Below are 23,775 nucleotides of genomic sequence, written 5' to 3'. Positions count from 1 at the left end.
TTCAGTCTGTCATACTACTTTGTTACAAACAGTTTATATATAAACATAATGTTCCTTCATGTGTCGCTTAGAGCGACTTTCCACATTGTATTTGATTTAATAAAAAAATATTTCTTTTCTAGATATTCTTATTCACCCTTCCTCTACGAAAACAAAACAAGTAACATATGAACCAAACCATGGCTCAAAAATCAAGGTAGAAAAGATAGATTTTATTCCACACATTCTGCACAGTGATAAATACTACAATGCACAGTGAAATGTATTTTTGTACCTCCACCCACAAGTAAAATAGAAAGTACACATGCAGCAATGTATGTAGAAAAAATGTAAATGTAAAAGTGGTAACTGTACTATATACATGCAATTTACAGTATTACAGGTCTCAACCAAACCACTGATTTACAGTATGGCTGTAACTATTATCTCACAGTAGATTAACCTGTCCAATACTTTCTCACTTAGTTGATTAGAAAACCACATTTTATTATTGAAACCAGAAAATGTAAAAGGCAGGAATCAGAACATACTGGTTGACAACTGATGAATTAATCGTTGCTGTGCTAATTAATTATTAAACCCACCATAGTGGTGTAATTATCACATTCGTTTTTAACTGATCTCTAAAAAAAATCTCTGTTTGGAAGAGAAATACATGTCATTTCCACCAAGAGATCTAAGAACATGAGTAGTTTAATGGCTACTTCCTGTTCCCAGCAGTGACCTGCCTTTACACACACAAAATGACTTCAGAGTAAATGGAAGGTGGAAATGAGGTTTGTTTTTTTTTTTATTTATCTAAAATACCTGCTCTGGAACCCAAAGTAGAGAAGTGACACCCATGCATGTATGTGGAAAAGCCAGCTGAGTAAAGTAAATATTTCAGTCTGGAGGTCTGTTCACTGTACACTATACTGGTGCATATAGTACATATTAAAGCGGGTTTGTATTCTGAGCTGCATGTACAGAACTGACAGAGATGGTTAATAATTTGTTGTTGTATCAATATTTGAATCACTTCTATGAAAAGGAAAAACGGTCCAACCTGCATTCACTTTAGACCACCATGGATCACCACTGTTCTTTACTGTGTGGAGAAGTTACCACATGGAAATACAGCTGGATTTTACAATCAGTCCAGTGCTTTTGCTGCTGACTGTACAGTAGTAAAAGTTTTGCTATATTTCCATAAACTTTTTTCTTGGGTAGCTGCACTGACAGTATTATTAATTTCACCACTGGAAGTTCCTGTCTATAACAAAGCTTTACAGCAGGGTTCCACTGGAGAAACTGCATTTGTGACAGTAAAATGGATGGTTTGGGTTCAAGCCTCTGTCTGTGACAATGATGCAAAATGTCACAGTGTCAAAAGTCTTTTGGCACTTTTTGTCACCTTTTGTACTGATGTAACCATTGGAGCTGAAGTGGTACACTTCAGTTATGCAAAATCAGACCAGATAAAATCTCAGAAACTCAATTCTGTAACTTTTACTACATAGAAAGAAACACATCAAGCTTTTACATTTGCCAAATATCTACTCTATATAGATGATGTAACAGACCCAGAAGTCTTTGGTCTATAGATATTTTTCACATTTGTGCATTTTAATCCAGTTAAATCAGGCTGTGGTTCATTCTCATGCTTGGGGTGGTTTATTTGGGCAGGGGTGAACAGTGGTTGTGTTCTAGTGTGGATCAGAACAACCGCAGTAGAAGCTTTTCCATTGGACATATGCGCAATACTTTGCCAATAACAGAAGTGTGTAAAGTTGGTTTTTCCATTAAATCACAAATGTGATTATTTGTTTGCAAGATGACCGGAGAAGTCATTCCATAAACATAGTGATGAACATAAATATCATGTTGATTTACAGATGTATTCATTATTATATATAACCCCCCATCCCGTACTAAATTAAAAAATAATTCGGTTTCCTAGTATGTCCACACATACCGCACCACGTTTCTTTAAAAATTCTTCTTCTTTGCCTTTTGTAACGTCTGTCAGCATTGTTTTTTCTTTTTTTATTCACGTGACTCTAGTTGAGGAAAAAGGTCTTTCCATTGCAGTTTTGCATGATATAGCATTTGCGCTTCACCCGAAAAACCACCTCTTGCCAGCGCAAAAACCTTTAATCGAAAAACGGAAGTTTTGACGAAATTCTCATTTTTCCATTAGGTAAATTTTGATGCGCAAGTTATATTCGCGCAATTTGAGGGTCAGTGGAAAAGTGACTACTGAGACCATTGAGCAGATGGAGGACATTTCCACACTGTTTATCAGATTGCATATCATATTTGGATCTTACCATCATTACGTCTCCATATATTTCATTTGACTGATTTATAGATGGGTGGATATTTGACATTGGTTAATTTGATTTATTTTTAAGTTCTCTTCCATTTGTTTTTCTCCTGCATTTTGTTTATTAGCAATAACAGCCTTAAAAAACATCCTGTGATTCATGCAAACTTTGGAGTCACTATGTTTTTCACATAGTAAATGAACCGAACCATGGTTCAGTTTGATCCAGACCAGCCCTTTGGTCTGCACCACAGTCTGGCTGAGGTTTAGGTGTGACGGAGCCTGTCGTCTCCAGGTTCATGGTTCTTACCTTCTTAATGGATTCTGGACTCAACTAGCAGGTGGACTCTAGCAGACTCAGACAGTAGAGTGAACATTATCATGTGTTATGTCCTGATGCAGTATGGTTTTCTTGGGTTTTTTTCTGTTTCTGCTCCTAAACTCTAGAACTCTCTCCTACTGCACTTTTATTGACATTTAATCAGATTCATTTTTATTTTATTTCATTTTTATTTTGCCTTGAGTTTTCATTAGGATTTTCGCATTTAATATCCATTATCCTTTATGTGCTTTGAATGATTTAAAGAGAAGTTGAGTGATGTTGAATTTAATGCTAATATAATAATAAAAGAGCAGATGCCTTATTATTAATTGGCAGATATCACCACCACTCCCGAAAAATATTCTGCGTTATTAGAAATGTCGTATTTTTTATGTCTTTATAGATTAGATAACTCTTGCACTGAACATCAATTATTTAATTAACTGTCAAAATTGAGGTGATTCTGGGGTCAATATTGCTTATTACGTTCCCTCAAAGTAAGTTGAGAAGCCTGATATTACACTATCAGAGCCAGATTCTGCTGAGTTTGTAAAAAAAAATCCTGTCGGCACCAATAAATCAGCCTAACTTTGTTGTGAAATATTTTGTGATGTGGGCTCTTGGAGAAAAATAAATAAAGCTTAGATAAGATGAGACTGTAATTAATAGTAGCCAAGAACAGGCTCCAGCACAGACATAATTTCTGTCAGAACTGAAAAAGTGAAATTGGGAATAAAAAAAAAAAAAAAAGTAAGTCCAGAAATGTGTCTGAAACTCTTAAACACACTTCAGTCTTAAAGACAATGGTGTTTTTGTGATGCTCAGAGCTCAGTTTGTGGATAATGAAGTGTTCTGGATTCAAACTGTCACCTGCTGCTGCCTGTTCTTTGAGCCAAAATGGCAGGTTGCCTTCTGAGGCATTGTTGCATTTCCATAACTGAGTAACTTTTTTGTCTTTCTCTCCAAACAGTGAGACTCCATGACAGCATATCAGAGGAAGGATTCCACTATCTGGTGTTTGACCTGTAAGTGCACTTTCTGTATTTTGCACATCACAACTCATCCTCTTCACAGCTCTGTGAAGAAGATGAGGACATACACCTGACACCTGCCAATCACATCTTATCACCAAGACATGTTCACACTGAACCAACAGGTACAACCACTACTGGTGTAGAATAAGTAGATGTAGACGCTGATGTGGAATAGTGCATTATTACATTTCATCCACTAAAGCTAGTCTGCATTATTTAGGATCTCACACACTTTGAATCTCTCTGAATGATAATTAAAACTGGCCCACACAGATGGCAGGTAGCTCACTTTATTCATTCATGTAGTTTCAGCAGCCATCTATGAGGGGCCGTATGGGACATTATTCAGAATTACCATTCACACACACATATGAAATGCATTCATGCACACATGTGAAAACACACACACTTGCATATGAAATGCACTCACACATACATACTCTTAAGCACGGGGGCGGTCATGGCTCAGATGGTAGAGCAAGTCATCCGAAGGGGTGGTGGTTCGTATCCTGCTCTGTCCTAGTCAGTCCGTTGTGTCCTTGGGCAAGACACTTCACCCTCCTTGCCTCCAGTGCCACTCGCACTGGTTTATGAATGCGTATGACTGTTTGGTGGTGGTTGGAGGGGCTGTAGACGCGAATTGGCAGTCTTCTGTTGGTCTGCCCCAGGGCAGCTGTGGATACAGACGTAGTTTACCACACCAGAGGGGAATGTGAGAGCGGATGAATAATGGATCAATAATGTCAAAGCGCTTTGAGTAAACAAAAAAGCACTCTATAAATCTAATCCATTATTACATGTGAAAATGCACACACACACATGTGAAATGCATTCATAATTTGCTCCATAATTTGTTAGCTTCTGCACAGACACTGGCAGCTCTGGCAAATATGTCTACAGACGGCCAGCAACTGACTACTTCGACACAGTCGGTCGGATCCGTAGACAAACACCTAACAATGCTTTTTTCCTCACATCAAGCGGGCAACGGCTCGGAGCTGATTCTACCTTTATCTGCAGATATGCCTGGATGTTGCTTGGTGGTTGTCTACAGGTCCGACCGACTGTATCGAAGAAGTCGGCTGCTGGACTTTCGTGTCCAATCGCGTAATATTCAAAATGTTGTAAAATGGTGCAGTGCTGTGTCCCATGTTGCAACAACAGAAATGACATAAATAAAACCCCATTACTGCCGCTTTCCTCCGACAAAAAGAAGAGAAGATGGCTGAAGTTGATATGGTAAGTTGGATCTCAAATGATTAATATCATCAGAGGTCTTCCTGTTCAAGTGAAAAATTTTTGTTTGAGAAAGTATTTCACATGTGTTTGTGAATGCATTTCATATGTGTATGTGTGCGTTTTCAGGTGTGTGTGCGTTTTCACATGTATGTGTGAATGTATTTCATATGTGTGTGTGCATGCATGTGTGTTTTCACATGTGTGCATTTCATATGCATGTGTGAATGGTAATTCTGAATAATGTCTCATACAGCCCCTCATAGCCATCTGTTGCTTCTGCCTGGGAGTCGTCTGGTTATTAGATAATAAAATCACATTTAAAGATGTAAAGTGTATATATTTAAAACTCCTATTGGATGATAAACTTTGGATTGGTTCTTGGAATAAAAAGGTGGTGTGAATGCATCACCACTGGCTGACACTAATTCCTATCATACAGCTCTGGAAAAAATAATAGACCACTAAAAATGATCACTTTCTCTGATTTGACCATTTATAGGTATATGTTTGAGTAAAATGAACATTTTTGTTTTATTCTCTAAACTACTGACAACATTTCTCCCAAATTCCAATTAAAAATATTGTTATTTAGAGCATGTATATGCAGAACACGACACATGGTCAAAAGAACAAAAAGATGCAGTGTTTTCAGACCTCAAACAATGCAAAGAAAACCAGTTCATATTCATTTCTAAACAACACAAAACTATTGTTGTAACTTGGGAAAAGTTCAGAACTCAGTATTTGGTGGAATAACCCTGATTTTCAATGACAGCTTTCACGTGTCTTGGCTCTCCTCCGTTGCTGTTGGATGACTTTATGCAGCTCCTGGCAGAGAAATTCCAGAAGCTCAGACATGTTCCATGGCTTGTGACCATCCATGTTCCTCCAGAAGTTTTCAAAGTGGGTTCAGGTCTGGAGACTGGGCTGGCCATGACAGGGTCTTCATCTGGTGGTCCGTCATCCACACCTTTATTGACCTAGCTGAGGCCAGGAGCATTGTCCTGATAGAAAAACCAGTCCTCAGAGTTTGGGAACATTGTCAGAGCAGAAGTCCAGTAGTTTTCAATAGTTATTTTTGGATTCCAATTACTTTTGCGGTACTAATAGCACTGTTTTGTCTATTGTAAGAAGATAGTGATGGGCACATTAGTGGTTTTTATACTTCTCCTTCTTAAATAAGACATGGATCAGGTGTTTATTCAGTAGAATAAAGTGTGCTTGTGTTGGAATTCAACAGACACAGGAATGGAATGGCTGTCATACATGCAGACATGCGGATTTCACAGGAAATTGCAGTGGTCTCTGAATTTTTTCCACCATTTTGTCACTGCATTTCTGACATTCTGTCCTTCTGATTTTTCTCTATTTTAGAAATGACAGATTGATTTTTGTCAGAATATATAATAAATGTAGGAATTGTAGATTAACATATGATGCAATACTATCATGGTGTATTGTCTACAATGACAGTAGCATCACACATCAGTGCGTCTGTAGTACTTGATACATTACAACATGGCTGTCGACAATATGTCCTGATATCTGAGTAACTGAAGAAGAAAAACAACCCATAAACACGCAAAAGTAGAAACTGAAACATTGTGAAAACTGACATTTTTTGACAATAGAGATGTGACGTGACTCCAATTTAATTTTATGTATAGAGTCCGATATTACAACAAAGTCACTTCTCAGGGCTTTACAAAAATTGTTGAATTGATAAAGAAAAAAACAAAACAAAACAATGAAGATAAACAAACAGTCAAGTAATCAGTTTCTAAACAGTTGGTGAAGCAAATGGATCCTCTGTCCTTAGACCCTACTTCTCAGCAAGGAAAAACTCCAAAAAACCCAGTGGGAAAAAGAGAAACCTCAGGGAGAATCACAGCGAAGGAGAGATCCACTCCCGTGGATGGACAGGCTGTAGATGAGACCAGAACTGATGGACATCCATTTGCTGATGTCCGTCAGTCTGTTGTCTTAAACTCTATGTACTGTACATGGGATTAGTGTAACCTGTGAACCGGTGGTAATTTGTTGTAATTTTGGAGGTCGTCTGTGATCATAGTTCTGTGCAGATCAGCCATGTCTGGAACTGGTGAAGTAAAAAATTCACCACAAATGATTCATTATTTCATCAAATGCAGGTCGTTTTGTTTCCTCTGTGCATTTATTCAGCCTATTTCCTGGTTGAAGATGATGAAGGCTGCACTAGTGATGATAACTCAAAATTCTAAGTATGTTAGAAGGAAATTCAGGGAGCTCATGTTAGAATATACAACAAACTTGAATCTTTTAGCAGTGACATCTGGTAAGATGGATGGGAGAGAAGCATGACAGCTATAATTATGAATTTTTTTCAGTCTTAACAGTTATCTGACACTAGAACTGAGGAATAATGTCACTAAACTTAAGTCAAAAACAGACTTTACTTATCCTGCACCACATGAAACAGACGTGGGGGTTTATTTCCAAATGACCAGATGTTATCTGTGATGATAACTATCCTAGTCTTGTATGAATAAGGATTTTGCTAAGTGTCTGCTTAACTCACGCTGTAACTTTCATTTCCACATTTGCCTTTGGATTTAATAGTGGTATGTAACAATGTAATGTGATATATTGACACATCACTGTTTTTTTTCCTCTTCAGTCCATGATCATTTCCAATACTACTTCAGGCCCTAGTGTAATTGATCATGGTGCCCAGTGTGCTATCTCTTCTGGTATTATACCACATGTAGTTTTATTTATGTAGTGCCAATCATAATACACAATTGTCTCAAGGGACTTTACAAATGGAGGTCAAGACCTCATAATATTAAACAGAAAAACCCAACACATCCCCTGAGAGGAAGCCGCTGGCGACAGCTGGGAGGAAAAACTTCATTTAATGGGAATAAAATGTAACATGCAACTCAGAGAAGAGAGAGAACTGAGAGGAAAAAAACACAGTGGACAAGAAATTAGTGACATAATGATGATTATATAAACACAGCACCGAGCCCTCCACACTTCACCTCAGGACAGAAACCTCAACGGCCTCCACTGAAATCAATGAGAAACACTGGAAGTGCCATTGGCTGGTGCGTTATCGTCTAGAAATAATACTCTGTAATTTCCATTCTCTACAGAACCTCTTTTTACTATGAATACATGACTATTTGAGCAGTTCTTGTGAAAATTTGTGGTCACTGCTCATTGTGTGTCATCTTGGAAGCTGAGGAAATATCGCCACAGCCCCATAAAACCAAGTACAGGACATGTACTGGCTCCACCAACAAAACACACAACTACTGAACAAAAGTAGCTTTAAATATCTACTCACAAACACAAATCTAAAAATACATATGAAAATGATTGGATTAATTTTGAATGTGTTCGTCAGTTTAACACAAATATTAAACTGAAAATAATACTAAAGATTCAGAATGCAAGACTCCTGTGTGATTATGTGCATAACTGAAGTTTGTGTTTGAGTCTGTGTTCTGCTAAATCCAGTAGCACTAACGACCCTGAGGAGCAATGATGAGGATTTTTCTAAAAATCCAACCTGAATCCACTGGAAATCAGTATGTACTCACAAGGATGCAGACCATCAAGGCAAAAGTTAGTTTAGAAGTGCACTTACAGTGCTTTACAAATTTATTAGACCACCTTCGCCTATTTGTTTCTGAGACCATCCAGCATCATGAGGTGCTTTAATGTGAACTCAATATTTTACTATTTTGAACAGGAATGAAGAATTTCAGACTGAATTCACCTTTTTATTCCATATTTAAGCTGCTCACTTGTGTTCTCTGAGAAGTCACAAATTAATCACACATGACATTTAATCAATAAAACTGACTTTTCTGTTCAGGAATGCAAATAAATCAAGAAATAATTATTTGCTTGACTGTTTTTGTAATTTTTGTAAAACAGTCAATTTGAAAATGCATGGATAACAATCATATTTTAGCATAAAAATAAAATTTCAGTTAGAACACTTCAACATACTAGTGTTTGAACCATTACAGAAACATAAAAAAATTATTTTGGTAATTACTAATACTGTTAATTGCAGCTGTGCCATAATCCTTACATTGGGTGGTGGTCTAATATATTTGTTAAACACCAGAGCTTGTATCAACACATCCAGCTCCCAACAAGAAACAGACTTGAACACAAAGTTCACTCAAGTGCAGAAGCATCCATGAGTCTTGAACTCTTAAAAAAAAAAAAAAAAAAAAAAAAAACTTAAGTAACCTCCACTGCGTTGAATTTTTTTACCTGCTTGCGAGTTTTTACATGACAGATGAAATGTGCATGCATAAACTGCAAAAGACAAACATTATAACAAAAAATAATAATAATAGTAATGAATAAGAAACATTGTATATTTTGTCATGACACTGTATCACATCTTATGCTGTCAATTTCATAATTTAATTTTCTGAGCTAGTTTTTCTAAGGGCATTTATGGATCCGTGCTGTACCTGGATACGTTTACACTTTTCCTGCAGATGTTGCATTCACAAGCATGTACCATGGCCCGTGCCTGAGAAGGAGTGGGTGTTCCAGGGCCGAAACAGAAGGTGGCAGTGGGGAAGGAATTCTGTCGCTATCCAACAAACGCAGAAGACAAACCCTTATGTCATCAACTGAGCAACTGTTCTGTTCGCAGGCAATACTTTTCTATCTGTTAGCTTGTTTGAGGTAAAGAGAAGAAGACCGACCTTCGTTGTCCCTGATAGGCCTATATTACTGAGTGGTTCGGTCAGTTAGGCGAGTCTGTACCACGCAGCTCTGTGGCTTTTTCAGGAGACAACAGGAGTGCCATCTATGGTCTCATGGTGATTAGGTCACTTCCGATCTTGGGTACAAATTGCGGTCACCTGGCAAAATTCTGTACTGATATCCATACAGTCCATACCCAGGACTACCTTCTCAGCTGGACTCGGGTACAGTATTTGCACATGGAACATTTGCATTCACGTTGATAAAACTAGAAGCCCTCTGAGAGCGCAGACCTCCGCCAAGGCAGATCAGTGCCCCGAATTTGGATGAAAATTTCAGGAAATGTTGATACTGGCACAAGAAACAAATGATTACATTTTGGTGGTGATTGGGGGTGGGGGGGGGCACAGGGGCCCACTGATCTGCCTTGGCGGAGGTCTGCGCTCTATGAGTGCTTTTCTAGGAAAGACAGCGCAGACCTCCGCCAAGGCAGATCAGTGGGCCCCTGTGCCCCCCCCCCCCCCCAATCACCACCAAAATGTAATCATTTGTTTCTTGTGCCAGTATCAACATTTCCTGAAATTTTCATCCAAATCTGTCCATAACTTTTTGAGTTATCTTGCACACAAACAGACAGACAAACAGACAAACCAACGCCGACAAAAACATAATCTCCTTGGCAGAGGTAAAAATTAAGTGGACTTTGGGGTCCAATGTACTCTGATACCCAGCATGAAAACGGCCTAAATAGGTCAACCAAACATTGTTCCCTGGGGTGATTTGACTGTAATTCAACTTGGTAGTTTATAAAACTGTTGTCAAACTAGTTTCCTCAGTACTGTGCACTACTCAGTTTATACACACACAGATCAGTATCATCTTTCTTGTACTAAATCTAATATCCTGGCCATTGTCTGTCATTCATTTAATCTTCCGCCCTCCTGTTCATTCTCTGTCTTCCTTGAAATGCCTCCTCACCTTCCATAACCTTTGCTTCATTTCTCTCTCCTGTGTATTGTCAGCTGTTGTTTTCCATCTAATCTGGCAGCTAGTGAGGAAATTGATTTAAATGTATTTTAAATGCTGCGTTTAATTTGCCCGGGGCTATAGAATCTGAACAGAGGATCTTTTGTTTCTATTTTAGAAAAGTGAATGAATACAAATGATCAGCGAGATATAACAAGACCAGAAGTAGATGCAGCCATGAACTACAGTGGACACAGTGGAGAGCTTATGTTTATGTTTATGTTTATATTTATGCATTTGGCAGACACTTTCTTCCAAAGCGACTTACAGGGGAAAACCAATCAAGTCACTCAATCAATCAAATTTTATTTATATAGCGCCAGATCACAAAAAAGTTATCTCATGACACTTTAGAAATAGAGTTGGTCAAAACCAGACTCTAAGCCAATTTTACAGAAACCCAACAGAATAATATCATGTCTCATATTATATGAGGAGTTATTAACCATGGATTGAAACGGACTGAAAAATAATGTTGAAACAGAGGAAACTTTAATGTTCTTACATGTTTTGTGAGCTCCTGTATATGTGCCAATAATAGCACTTGGAATTGAGACACTGTTATAAACCCAAAGACATTGGAAGTTGAAATGTTTTCCACAGAGGCCGTGGAATAGTATTTTCTTTAAAAACTGTAATATTTTCAAGTCGTCTGCTGGGTATTTGTCAAGAGTAATATTTCAACTACAGGAAATTATCAAGATAAATCAGTAAACTTGAGTATATTGCTGTATTTATGTTATGTCAATGCAGAGACTGTTTACACTGCAATAAACACAGTTGTAATCCGAACTAATGCTGACACATTCACTGTACTACATCTATTACCATAACATGTAAATAAGCAGAGAGATAAGGAGAACGAAGATAAAAAAGGTTCAGTGTGTCAGAGTTTTGGGGATTTATGGTAATCATATTGCAGAAATGACATAATAGTTATGATGAGGTAAATTTTTGATTGTCACCCAAAGCAAAAATGATTGCAGGTGATAAAAGGTGACATCCATTACCATCCAGTTATTATCCCCTTGACCAAAAAACCCATAAATGACAAACCAAACAGCGGCTCTCATCAGGGTCTTCTGTGTTTTCTGCAGCTGTCAGAAGGGAGCAACTTCACTTTTACTTGCCACTAAATATTACACACCCATCCTTTAAAAAAATCACTACCTCAGAATATAAATCTGTTCACTTTCATCATGTGTTTTGTCAAACTAAGGTGAAAATGTTCATAAATCATACATCACAGTTTCACAGTCGTCCATTTGAGTGCAGCAAAACAGCTTCTGTTCCATCTGCAGAGAAACAGAAACCGGTAATAGCTCCACAGTCAGCAGACGTACAGAAAAAAGGTCACATAATTGAAAGAATCAGCACCGACAGACTTGGCGCCTTCTCACTTAAAGTTGCACATTGTACTATTTTACTACCACCTGTCAATGAGCCCTCACAGAAATTAAAGGTGTTATTAAAGCTGTAGTGCTTGGTAGGTTGTTTTTTTTTTAGCATCTATGGGTGAAAAGCCCATTATTACCTTTCAGTGCTTTATTATTCAAGTGATCTGACAGACTTCTGCATCTACGCTTTGACTGTTTTCAGGCTGTAGAAAAGCTGCCTTGTGATGCCAACATTTTAGTAAATTACAAGTGTTTTCTGTGTGTAACTGTTTACGTGTCACACTAACTGTCGCATTATAACGGTTGCATTATGCAGTTTCCAATCAAGACAATTTTTTAATGTAAAAAAGCTAGGACTTTCACTTTCCTGGGTTTCGGGAGGATATATTTAGAGGGACTTACAGTAATGGTGAGTCACATGCTGCATCATTTCCTCAGAATTTGACCTGTCACAGCACACTGGGACTAAAAATGTCAACAGCTGTATTGGCAGTATTTACAGAGTTAAATACAGGAGGTGCATAAGGTATAGATAAAAAAAAAAAAAAACCCTTCATAAATAGTTGAAATGGGAGTGAGAGTTAAGATACTAGCATCAATACTGCATAGCTTTATGAGGTGACAAGAAAAATCCTTTTTGCTCCAGTTTCCTTTTAGTCTCTTATGGACTGTATTCATTGTGTCGGCTCTGAAGTCCAACGGGGGCCTGCATACAGTATGTTATAGTTATAGTGCTCTGTTATTACTGTATATCCCTTCAGTCATTTTTCATGAGACCTTCCAGTCAGTGCTGCTCAGCTCCTTGGAAAAGCAGTGAATGTGAGTCACGACCTCAAACAAAGACATGGAAACTCTATCAGCTGAATAAACAATGTCCACATGAGCATATCTGCTAAAATGTGTTATTGCAGTGATTTCACTCAGACACACAAGCACAGCATCACTCTTTGACCCAGCTGGTCCCAAAATAATCTCTTCCACATGGGGGTTTGCAATCGCGCAGTGTGATCAGGTTTTTCAGTTGTGCAGAAGCAGAAATGAACATCTGTGTTTTTACACTTCACTTCATTTCAGCACATACATGTATTTCCTGTCCAGATTTCTCTATTCACTCTGTTTTGTCTTTCTTCCTCCCCCACTTCCAGAGTTACCGGTGGTGAGCTGTTCGAGGACATTGTTGCCAGGGAGTACTACAGTGAAGCTGATGCCAGGTCAGTGTCAAGCTCTGTTTGGCTATATTGTTCTTTTTGCTGTGTTATCTACAAATTCGCTGTATAAAAGCACTCAAAGGCATATTAAAGGCAGACAGAAGCACAATGGAATAATCATATACAGTGAAAGTGAAGCATATGGCTGAATCCCAATTTACCCCTTGGCCCTCCCCTTTACCCCTACCCCTCCATTTTGTGTATACACCTGAAGGGGGAGTGTTGTCCCGATTCTTGATTAGACAGAAGGGCTAAGGGTATAGCTGTATAGCCCTCGAAACTAAGATTTTCCAGGACCACACTACGAACAGAGGGGTAAGGCAAGGCAAGGCAAGGCAAGTTTATTTGTATAGCACATTTCAGCAACAAGGCAATTCAAGGTGCTTCACACAGAACATTGAAATACAACAACAAGGGAAAAAGAAACACATTTGAACATTATAAAAGAAACATGTAAAAGGTGATTAAAAACAGCAAGTTAGAAAACAACACATAAAACCCAAAAATATAAAAACACACACATATTAAAGTAACAGTTGCAGTGTAGGAGTTTGAAGGAGATTATAAAATTTAAAAAGTCAAAAGCCTTTTAGTCAAAGGCAGCAGTGAACAGGTGAGTCTTTAACCTTGACTTATAAGAACTCAGACTCTCAGCGGACCTGATATTTTCTGGTAGTTTGTTCCAGATATACAGAGGGTAGGAGAAATTCCCATAATTCTGTTTGAATCATTGGCAAGATGGAGATAAACACAGCCAAAAATTGCAGCAGTGTGATGAAAGAAACACACAAATGTATGTATTTTCTTCGTGAACAACTTAATCATTTGATCAACAGTTTAATGCTGTTTCAATGTGTTATAGATCACATTTCTGTCGCAAAAAGACAGCCAAAGCCCTTGCAACAGAGGTGGTTATAACTACTGATGGCATGATGAATACTTTCAGAAACAAAGTTGTCGCATCTGTTAAGAGCGGCATCAGTGACTGCTGATGACAGAACAGGTCACGAAGGGTTGTCCCATTTCATAAGAGAATGTTTCAACCCCTAACCCTTCCAGCTCTGTTTCAAGGGGGAGGGCTAAGGGGTGAATTGGATTGGGCCTATGTGTATGCCATAATGATGCAAACAGTATATATGTATATGCAACATAAAAACTGTAGCTCCTCTTGTATTATTGTGTAGTCATTACCGCTGTGCTCCAGTGTTTCCTGCTGCCTTTGAAAAGCCTCAAGTGCTGTCTGTCTTTTCTATCTTTGTTTTATGATTACGGGCTTATTTCTTCCGGTTCTACCATCATCTCCCTGTTTATTAATAATCCATTCAAAAGAGAATCCAGTACAGTGCTGTGCTGCAAGTAGACCTGTGGGTTTTATGAACAAAACAGAGGCAGCAGATGCTCTATTTAGCTTTGAGTTTCTGTTCCTTTTTATTTGGTTTTTTATTTGGTTTTGGTTTTTTATTATAATTCATAGTCATATTTCTTCAGTATTATCTGTATTAGAGAATAATTCATTACAATAAGTATCTAAAAGGGTCTGGATTCTGTTTTGTTGGGATTTTTACCGTCCAAAGGGGTATTGTAATCGTTTTGTCATCCGTCTGTCTGTCCACTCAACAACGTAATCGCATTATCTGAAGAATGCATTGAGATTACCGCACCAAATTTTCACAAAGACAATCTATACACTACACATCGTACACTATATTTGGCCGAGGGGTATTAAAACTGAAAAAGCGATAAACTGATCTGTAAAAGTTACTTTAAAGGTGTCATCTAAAACAAACCTATGAGGAAAACAACATTCATGTTTCCTTCCTCCTGTTCTCTACATTTTGAGCACCTTAAAAAAATCATTTCAACATTTTGGGAAATGTGCTTATTCACATTATTTTGAGAGTGAGATCAAAAGATAAACCTGAGTTATTTTTGCCTGGCAGAAAGTTTAGAATTAGTTAGAAGGGATTTTTTGATGTACTATATTTGCCATAAAAGCATCTGTGGTTGCCCTGAATAAATAACTGACTTTGCTGTTGTTACTTCAGGGGAAACGCGACTTGTGCTTGTATCAAGGCAACCAACATAAGCTAAGTAGTAAAAAATATACATGATATTCAGTCTATAGGAGAGTTAGAAGAACATTGAAGTGACTGTAAAGACGTACACATCCAGCAGTGACTGACCTGACCCCATCTTTCCAACTGATAAAGCTATGATTGCCCCAATATGCATCTCCAGTAGTACTTAAAAAAATAGAAATGTTTGTGTTCTATAACCAAATGTTTTAGTTTATTTTCAGCTTTTTGTTATCTTCTGGTCCCTTGGGGATGCTGAGCTTGGATCGTGAACCACAGAGTTAAACAAACACAACATGGTGAAAATGTGGTAGTTTTTTCTGATTTTAGTACAGTGTTTTTCTACCTTGGGGTTGGGACCCCACATGGGGTTGCCTGAAATTCAAATGGGGTCTCCTGAAATTTCTAGTAATTGATAAAATAAAAATAAAAACTTAGGAATGAAAAATATATGGTGAGTTGAGAGAGACAATCCCAATCCATAAAAGGCATGACAAACTGTGAAGCTGAAACTGAAGCACTGTGGTACTGTTTATCTTTCAAATGTTCATTGTGGTCGGTTTCAGATGCTGCAGCTCTTTCATAATTCATAGTTTGAGTTATTGTTTGTTCAGTATTAATTGTCAGCCTTGTAAATACAAGCTGGACTGACTGTACATATCCTGACCAAGGAAAATAAAATTCTCACTTTGTGCAGTAATCTACACCTGGCTTTTCTGCCTCCGTCCATAATAATATACATTATATAGACTAAATATCGTCTAAAATTAACATTCATTTGCAGCATAGTATAGCAAACTATTACATGATCAAAAACAAATTAATTTTAGCAAAAAAAAAAAAAAAAGTCTCTGTTTTGAATGTCTGGTGTCGCCAGAAATTTGTGATGTTAAAATGGGGTCACGAGCCAAAAAAAAGTAGGAACCACGTTTTAGTAGTTGTATTTGTATAGTTTGGACAGTGTGACGGAAACCATTTCACCGCTGCTTCATGTCTAAGTAAAGTTCTACATCAGGAATGTGGTCGTACTCTCGAAAATAAAGCGAGTAAGGACGTTTCCCAGAAGTCTTTAAAAACTGAAGTCTTGATGTTTTGTGTGGTTGCTGTGTTCTGTCTGCCTGTTGTTGTGTTGTGGTTTTCTGACATTTACCTGTTCTCCCTCTTCCTCTCCTTTTTGCTTCTGGCCTGGTTTCTTTCTCCTCCACAGTCACTGCATACAGCAGATTCTAGAAAGTGTAAATCATTGCCACATAAATGGCATAGTGCACAGGGACCTAAAGGTTAGTAAGTGACCACAGTAACTGCAAAAAGACACAGGCCTGGCCACTTCTGGCACCTTGCCTCGCTCCTCCACTGCCTGATCAGTCGACTAATTAACCTCTCACCGAGTACCGTCTCCTCCAATACCACCCCCCCCCTCCTCCACCAGTCACCCTCACATGCCACCACCTGTCAGAATACTTCTTAAAGCACCCACTGCAGGGCACTGTGGGCAGGTTGGCTGGAGAGGGGGCGGTAGGTCGCGTAGTGCTGGGAGGGTTGGTAGATCTCATCATGGCCTGCCTCCTCTAACGCCAGGACACACAGTGCATGTAGCATCTGTCCAAAAACCATGCTCTGACACGGCCGCTGGGAGTCTGACACCTGAGAGAGGAGGGTGGACGAGAAGGAATCATAGTCCTTTGTGTTCCTAATTACGGCACCAGACCACTGGAGAAAGTTATTAATTGGAACCTGCCTTCACATTATTTTTTATTAACATAAATCGAACTAATTGCAGGACGTGTTTGACCACATGACTATAGGCTTATGGAGCCCTGTTCAGACAAAAGATTCACATCAAGACGAGCTAAAATATTGCGAAACACCGATTCGAAAACCTGCCCAGTTCTTTACATCCACTCACACTGCAAGGTTTTGTAGCTAGATCAATTAGAAACCCATGAATGCATTTGTGTCCTCTGGAGGGGACAAGAGTTCACAGCTTTTCTTATTAAAAAAAAGGAAAGGAAAGGACATACATTAAAAAAAGAATAAAAAAAGAATCTGAAAAACTATTTTAGTATGCTCTCCTGCAATCAAGAAAAAAAAAAAAAAAGCCAAAACTTTTATAGTCCCTAGGTCTCAAGGACATATACGTATGAGTAGTAGCACCATTCTATTATTGATTAAATGTCTAGTATTAAAAAACTATTAAAAACAAAAGAACAAGATGGTTGAGAGATTTTCTCATTAATTACCAGAACAGGTCTTTTGTTTTGAACTTGTGCCATCTCCAGTAAGAGGTGACAGTGAAAGCAGAGACAGGATTTCACCAGGGGAACTGCAGCCCCAAATACTGATGACAAAACAAAACAATAACTAGTTGGGTTTGCATTACCCTCAGAAATGCGCAAAATATAAATTGTGAAATGGAAAACTGATAATGGAAACACAGAAATGTCGCAAAAACTGTCAAAGATTGCTAAAAAGTTTAGAGCTGCAACCGATTAATCGACTAGGTGCTTGAAGCCAATGCAAAAATTCCCAATTCGATTAATCGACTCGAATTGATTGAAGGGAGATATTCTGTTGCAGTTTTCCTGAATTGAAGCTTCACAATAAGCGTCCGTGTGAAACACAACACTGGAACCAATGTTTAACAGCAGAGAAATGAAGGAAACAAAGCTTTGATTCAGGAGAACTGTGGCTGAGTGATTTTTTTGGATCACTTTGAGTCGATAAATCGGTTGCAACTCTAAAAAAGTTTTACGCTTTCATGAGGCAGATTTTGAGATGTTTCCATATAGAAGTATTGTGCAAAAGTGCTTGGCCGCTGCCATAAATAAGGACTTTGCCTTGGGACAATCAGACGTGTCTGCAGAGTGAAATTGTTATGCACGGACTGCACCCCCCTCTTTCTTTCTCTCTCTGCGAGAAGTATGACGTTTTACGAGACGGGTAGACAGGACTTTACTTGAATCACCCATCAAAAACCACACACTCTCCAATGGAAACGCCTACAAATAGCAATTATACTTCATCGAAACTGTACAAATATCACTTTTATTTTCTGGAAAACTGTAATGAAAACCCATCTCATGACCCTCAGTAATCCAACCAGCTGAGTTGGCTGCAGTCAAGGTTATTATCGTTAACGAAAACTAACGAAATGACGAAAACTAGAATTGTAAAATATTTCGTTAACTGAAATAAATAAAACTATAATTAAAACAAAAAAACGATAACTAACTGAAACACTATTGTGTGCTTACAAAACTAACTAAAACGTATAAAAATTATGGATAAAATTCCCTTAGTTTTCATCTTTGTCAACATTGGATTGATATGAAATCGATTTATTTCACTCAAACAATTTTAGCTAGTGGCACCATATGATATTTAATGGTCCGTCACTTCTTGTTACTTGTGGTTTAGAGTCGTCTTCTGGTCCCCACTCTATTTGGAAACATGGAGACTAAAGTTGGGAGAAAACAGCAGAGTCCTGTATGGGATTTATTTGAATTCGATGGCAAAGAAGATAAAAGATATTAAAAAAACTAAAACTGAACTAAACTAAACATTTAGAAAATAACAAAACAAATAAAAACTAGCAAACTGCTCTGAAAACTAATTAAAACTAACTGAATTAGAGAAAAAAAAGGTCAAAACTAAATAAAACTAAACTATAATGAAAAATCCAAACTATTATAACCGTTGGCTGCAGTGCCATCAGCTCAAGGTCAAAATGTGATGTGCCAGTTCACACCGCTGCAACTTTTCTCTAAAACATCCCAAAGTGTTTCATCTCGTTGTTAATCTTTGGTCTGAATTTGTTTTTACAGACACCAGAACAGATCCAAACCACACACCACAGATTCCCTCCTCCCTTTATCAGGATCAGGCCTCCCATTGGCCGAGAGCTAACGCCACTTCTGTTTTGTCACTCGGGTTAGCAGTTAGCTGTGTGTATCTGTGGTGGACAGACATTATAACAGCGATACGAATGAATTATTTGTTCTTAGGTCTTTTTGTAAACATCCATGTACTATTGCTTTGAACATGCTATTCAATCGCATGTTTGGTTATTTCATTTTGTTATCTGAACACTATACCCACTGATGCCACCGGCGACTCCCCGAGTGTCAAAGCGAGCTCAGAGCCGCAGACAGTGAGTAGTAGCTTGTCACTAACCCATGGCCCCCTGGTGTTTGCATGCAGTCATTGCATTCAGCAGATCCTAGAGGCCGTGCTCCACTGCCACCAGATGGGCGTGGTCCACCGCGACCTCAAGGTAAGTCAACACCACCAACAAACGTTCTGTCACTTCACCGTCATGTGGCTGTGTCTCCTCTGTCATCTGTATTTGATTCTACTTTTATTTTCTGTGTCCAGCTGCTTGTTTTACTCATCCTCTGTCACTTACACTGTAACTCTGCTCCTTTCTGATATAAAAATTGTTAATAGCCCGTAGTAGCTTCAGTATGTTAGTTTACACCTTCCAGGGTCATGTTTCGATTAAATATCACCCACGACACAAATGTGTTTATGTGCCTGGAAGTAAGATTGGCTGTCCTCCAGTTAAAAACACCTCTGCATACTGTATGTAGACCCTGTTAAAAGGAAACAAATGTCTGCAGGATCTCAGTTTAAGTGTTCCAACTGGGTTTTTTATACAACACTGATGGATATCTTTTGGTTTTAAAGGGGTCATATTTTGCTAAACCCACTTTTATTAGTCTTTGGTACATTTATTTGTGTATTTGGACGCTAATAGTTCAAAAAGTTTGAATTTGAACCCTCCAGGAGCTGCAGAGCTATCCTTATATTCATTCAGGCAAAAATCCAGTGGATTTCTATAACCTGTTTTAATTTCTTCTTAATTTGTTATGTCTGTAACTAGTTACGTCATGACATTTGCACATATAAGGTCAAAACTTCTGACGAACATTTCTCAGAGTACACTATAATTGTTTGTCAGCAGCAGCGGTTGAAGTCCATACTGAAAATATGTCCAAACTTAGAGACGATTACCTAAAATATTCAGTTGTTGGTTGAATGGGACAGAGCAGCACAGCCAACAACCTGGAAGGGGTGGAGCATGAAGTGGCTCAGTTGCATTTAAAGGGCCAGCGCTCAAAATGACCTTTCTGGTGTCATTACTCAGAAATAGGGTTGAAGATGGACCTGTGGAGTTGAATTAATGAAGAATTCAGACCCAAGTATAGCATTTACAGTTTATGTAGACCACAGGGAAATGTTTTAAAATGCATAATTCCATTTAAAAAAGCAAAATATCACTCCTTTAATGTTTACAAGTGAACATTTTTGTAAAGAAAACAAAATGGTTCTTGATGAAATTCCAGAATATAGTGTATTTTTTCCTCAACTCTGTTTAGAGTGTTTTCTGTATATAATAAATACAGATAGTAAAGGTTAATATTTATAAAGGAACTTAGGAAGTTTCATTAAGTTTGCATTGTTATCACATCAAGGTTTTACTCTAGACATTGAAATGACTGACCTGATTAGAGACACATTTCCATGACTTATTGCAGTTTTTTTAAGTGTGTTTTATACTATCTGATAAGGGTGACTCTCTGGGTTAATTGCGTTTCACACACCGTAAAATGTGTCAAAAAATGTACCCTGCTGTATCAAGCCGTCCAGCATTAATACCAGATGGACTTTATGACTGTCATGCAGCTAATGTCCTCCCATGGTTCATCTGGACCACGCTCATGTTTTATAAGCAGCAAAAAACAAGCTTTGGCTGCAGACAGACAGAGCACTGGACTGTGTTAGCATCAGCTGTTTACCCTGTTTGGTTAATTAAGCATTGAGGCATTACTTCCTACATTTTTGTCACAGTTTTTGGTCACTGCAGCTCTAATTTTGCCTTTATTGATGTGTCTCGTAAAGTTATAAAACAACTGACAAATTAAAGGTTAAAACAAAACTGCACAGTTTGTATGATGCTTAACTAATTCATTTGTATTTAATGTAAATTTATCTAAATGATTCATTACTGCAGTGTGAATTGCTGACATTGGGAAAGCGGTTATCATTCATGTTTTTCCCCCTCTATGGAAGAACTAATTGTCTATTTATGAACAGTTAATGTTTTGCAGAGCATATATCTGCTTTATGCTATTTTATGCCTCTGTTTTGCTATACTGTCTGACAGTTGTAGTTAGTAATTATACAGATTTTCCTCCTTGGATAATATGTCAGACTTTTTAAATACAAAATAAATATTAGGTTTGTGACTTCCAGCAGTCTTGGCTGCACACTTTGTGCTTGATGCTTCTATGCTTTTATTTAAGTAGGATTTTCCATGCCTTCCTTTCACTTGTAATGTCATATTTTTACAGTGGTGTACTTGTAGTGCACTAATAGTCACACAAAAAATGGAGATGTAGCCTAGTAGAACAATCTCATGAAGCTGACTCATTACACTGTTGTTGTATTATATAGTTATAATCAGTATGAATGGGTAGATTTTAGTAAGTAATGTCAGATTTAGCTCACTTATTTTTTTAGAGAAGTTCTAACGGCAAACTATCACCAGAACCAAACCCACTCATGAACTATTTTAGTGTGTTGAGTGAGGTTAAATTATGCACCATCATTACTGAATAATGTATGTGTTTACGTATTGAGGCAGGATGTTAAACTAAACTCTGATTCTAGGTAGTTCTCGTTTCTGTTTCAAGTGCTATTTTTTTTTCACTGTGGTTTGGTCCCAGAGCTCTGATTTGCCAATCAAATGACCCGGGTGTGTCTGAGGTTTGCTCTAACTTCACCCATAATAAGCTCCCATTTTTGCATTTTGCCGACTGCCCTCTCTCTGCGTTCTGATTGGCTGTTGCCAGGCAGCCGCCATGGCTCAGTGCAGAAACACAAAGACAAAACAAACACAACCAAAACAAATAAGCAAGCCGCAGAGCACAGGCACTATGGAGAGCACCTTTTGCCACATTGTGTGTATTCAAGTGATTTCTTTTCCACAGATAGCGATTTGGGTCATACGCCACAGTGTAACGCACCCACACATGGAGCACAGAGTAGAAACACACAGCTGTCTTTATAAAGTTCTTGTAAAGCTTTATAGAGTAGGTGGATAGTCTAGAGTCTAGACATTTTGATTTATTGACACCATCAGACCTTTTTTTTGGAATGTGATGACACATTCTTCTTACTTCTGAACTTTTACCATTTCTTCTTTTACTTTAACATCAGCAACAAAGGGTGATATTAGACTAATTTCTTGAGTCTGGAAATTAAATGCTGACTGTATTGTGACAGGGAAAAAAACCTCATATGCCAGGGTTGTAGTTTTTAACCTCTTTTAATTGCCCTCTTACTTTCTACCTCAGTTCCTAGTTTGCTGAGCCACTTGTCAGATACTCCCCGTTGTGTTAAAGAAGGAAATGCTCCAGGGGAAACTTGTCTGAGTGCAACATTTTGCTCACAAGTGCAGTTTGTACAGTAACCATAACAGTAGTAGTCCCGCAGATTGAAGCAGAACCCCCGGGCCGGTTGAGGAAACCAGTAATTCTATCTACTTTATGGCTTACTGTATTAAACACAATCCAATTACAACTATTACACACCAGCAGCAAGAAGGCAGCATCAGTCCTGACCAGTCTGATATGAACAGAGCTTTGTGTACTCAGAAATCCTGTCTCATGCAGTGCAGGTTTACATGATGAATGTAGTTTTCTGATGTGACAGCTTCTTTGCAAGTGAACCTGACCACATCCTGGACCCTGTCATCAGTAAAATACATCCTAGGTATTTATTTGTATTTATTACCTGGATGTTTGACTACATTTGCATGTGTGTGGCAGCTGTAAATTAAACTACAGACCTGAAAGCCACATGAAGACACAATTAATGACTAAAAATATTTGTAGTATTAAGTGATTCGATAAAGAATTTGGCAGGTGTTTCTGTGTAAGGAAACGTTGCCATGAATTGCGTGATCATAAACCTAATGTTCCAAAACTTTTTAAGGAAGGAGCTTTTGAAGATCATCTTTTAGTCTCTATACTTGAAAGAGAACTTGAGTTTTTCACGACTAGGATTTTATCTTTTAGTATTGGAGATCATTTCTATCTTTGATGATAATTCTCAGCAAAAGAATCAGTGAAAGCCATGGATACAAAACAAAAAAAATGTTCACATGAAGACTATTGGTCCAAGAAACACAGTTAATTTGACAAAAAAAAAAGACATGACTTTATTTGGAATAAATACTGGATTCATAGCACAAGGAAGGGATTAATGTTTCTTTTTTTCTTTTTTTTTTTTTATAATTTATGGATTTTCAACTACATAACATGGATGCATCATACAGTGTGTATATTTTTCCTGTCCTTTTTAACATAAGTCCCCACCCCCAACCTAGATATAAACATAAACATGTACATATACTGTATATACCAAAAGACATCAGGAATATG

The 23,775-nt window shown here is 38.0% G+C and overlaps 1 protein-coding gene across 1 annotated transcript in view; it reads left to right on the top strand.

Annotated features, from left to right (window-relative positions):
* The window catches only part of LOC115438984 (calcium/calmodulin-dependent protein kinase type II delta 1 chain), a 168,527-nt gene that overhangs the window by 96,852 nt on the left and 47,900 nt on the right, over positions 1 to 23,775 (top strand). The window contains 3 exon segments of the mRNA XM_075353536.1: positions 3,598 to 3,652; positions 13,191 to 13,256; positions 19,529 to 19,601. Coding sequence (XP_075209651.1) covers positions 3,598 to 3,652; positions 13,191 to 13,256; positions 19,529 to 19,601 — 194 coding nt within the window.

This window comes from Sphaeramia orbicularis, chromosome 18, assembly GCF_902148855.1.
Source record: "Sphaeramia orbicularis chromosome 18, fSphaOr1.1, whole genome shotgun sequence".
In the NCBI taxonomy this organism is placed as follows: domain Eukaryota; kingdom Metazoa; phylum Chordata; class Actinopteri; order Kurtiformes; family Apogonidae; genus Sphaeramia; species Sphaeramia orbicularis.
This window is presented reverse-complemented; position numbering and strand designations above follow the sequence as displayed.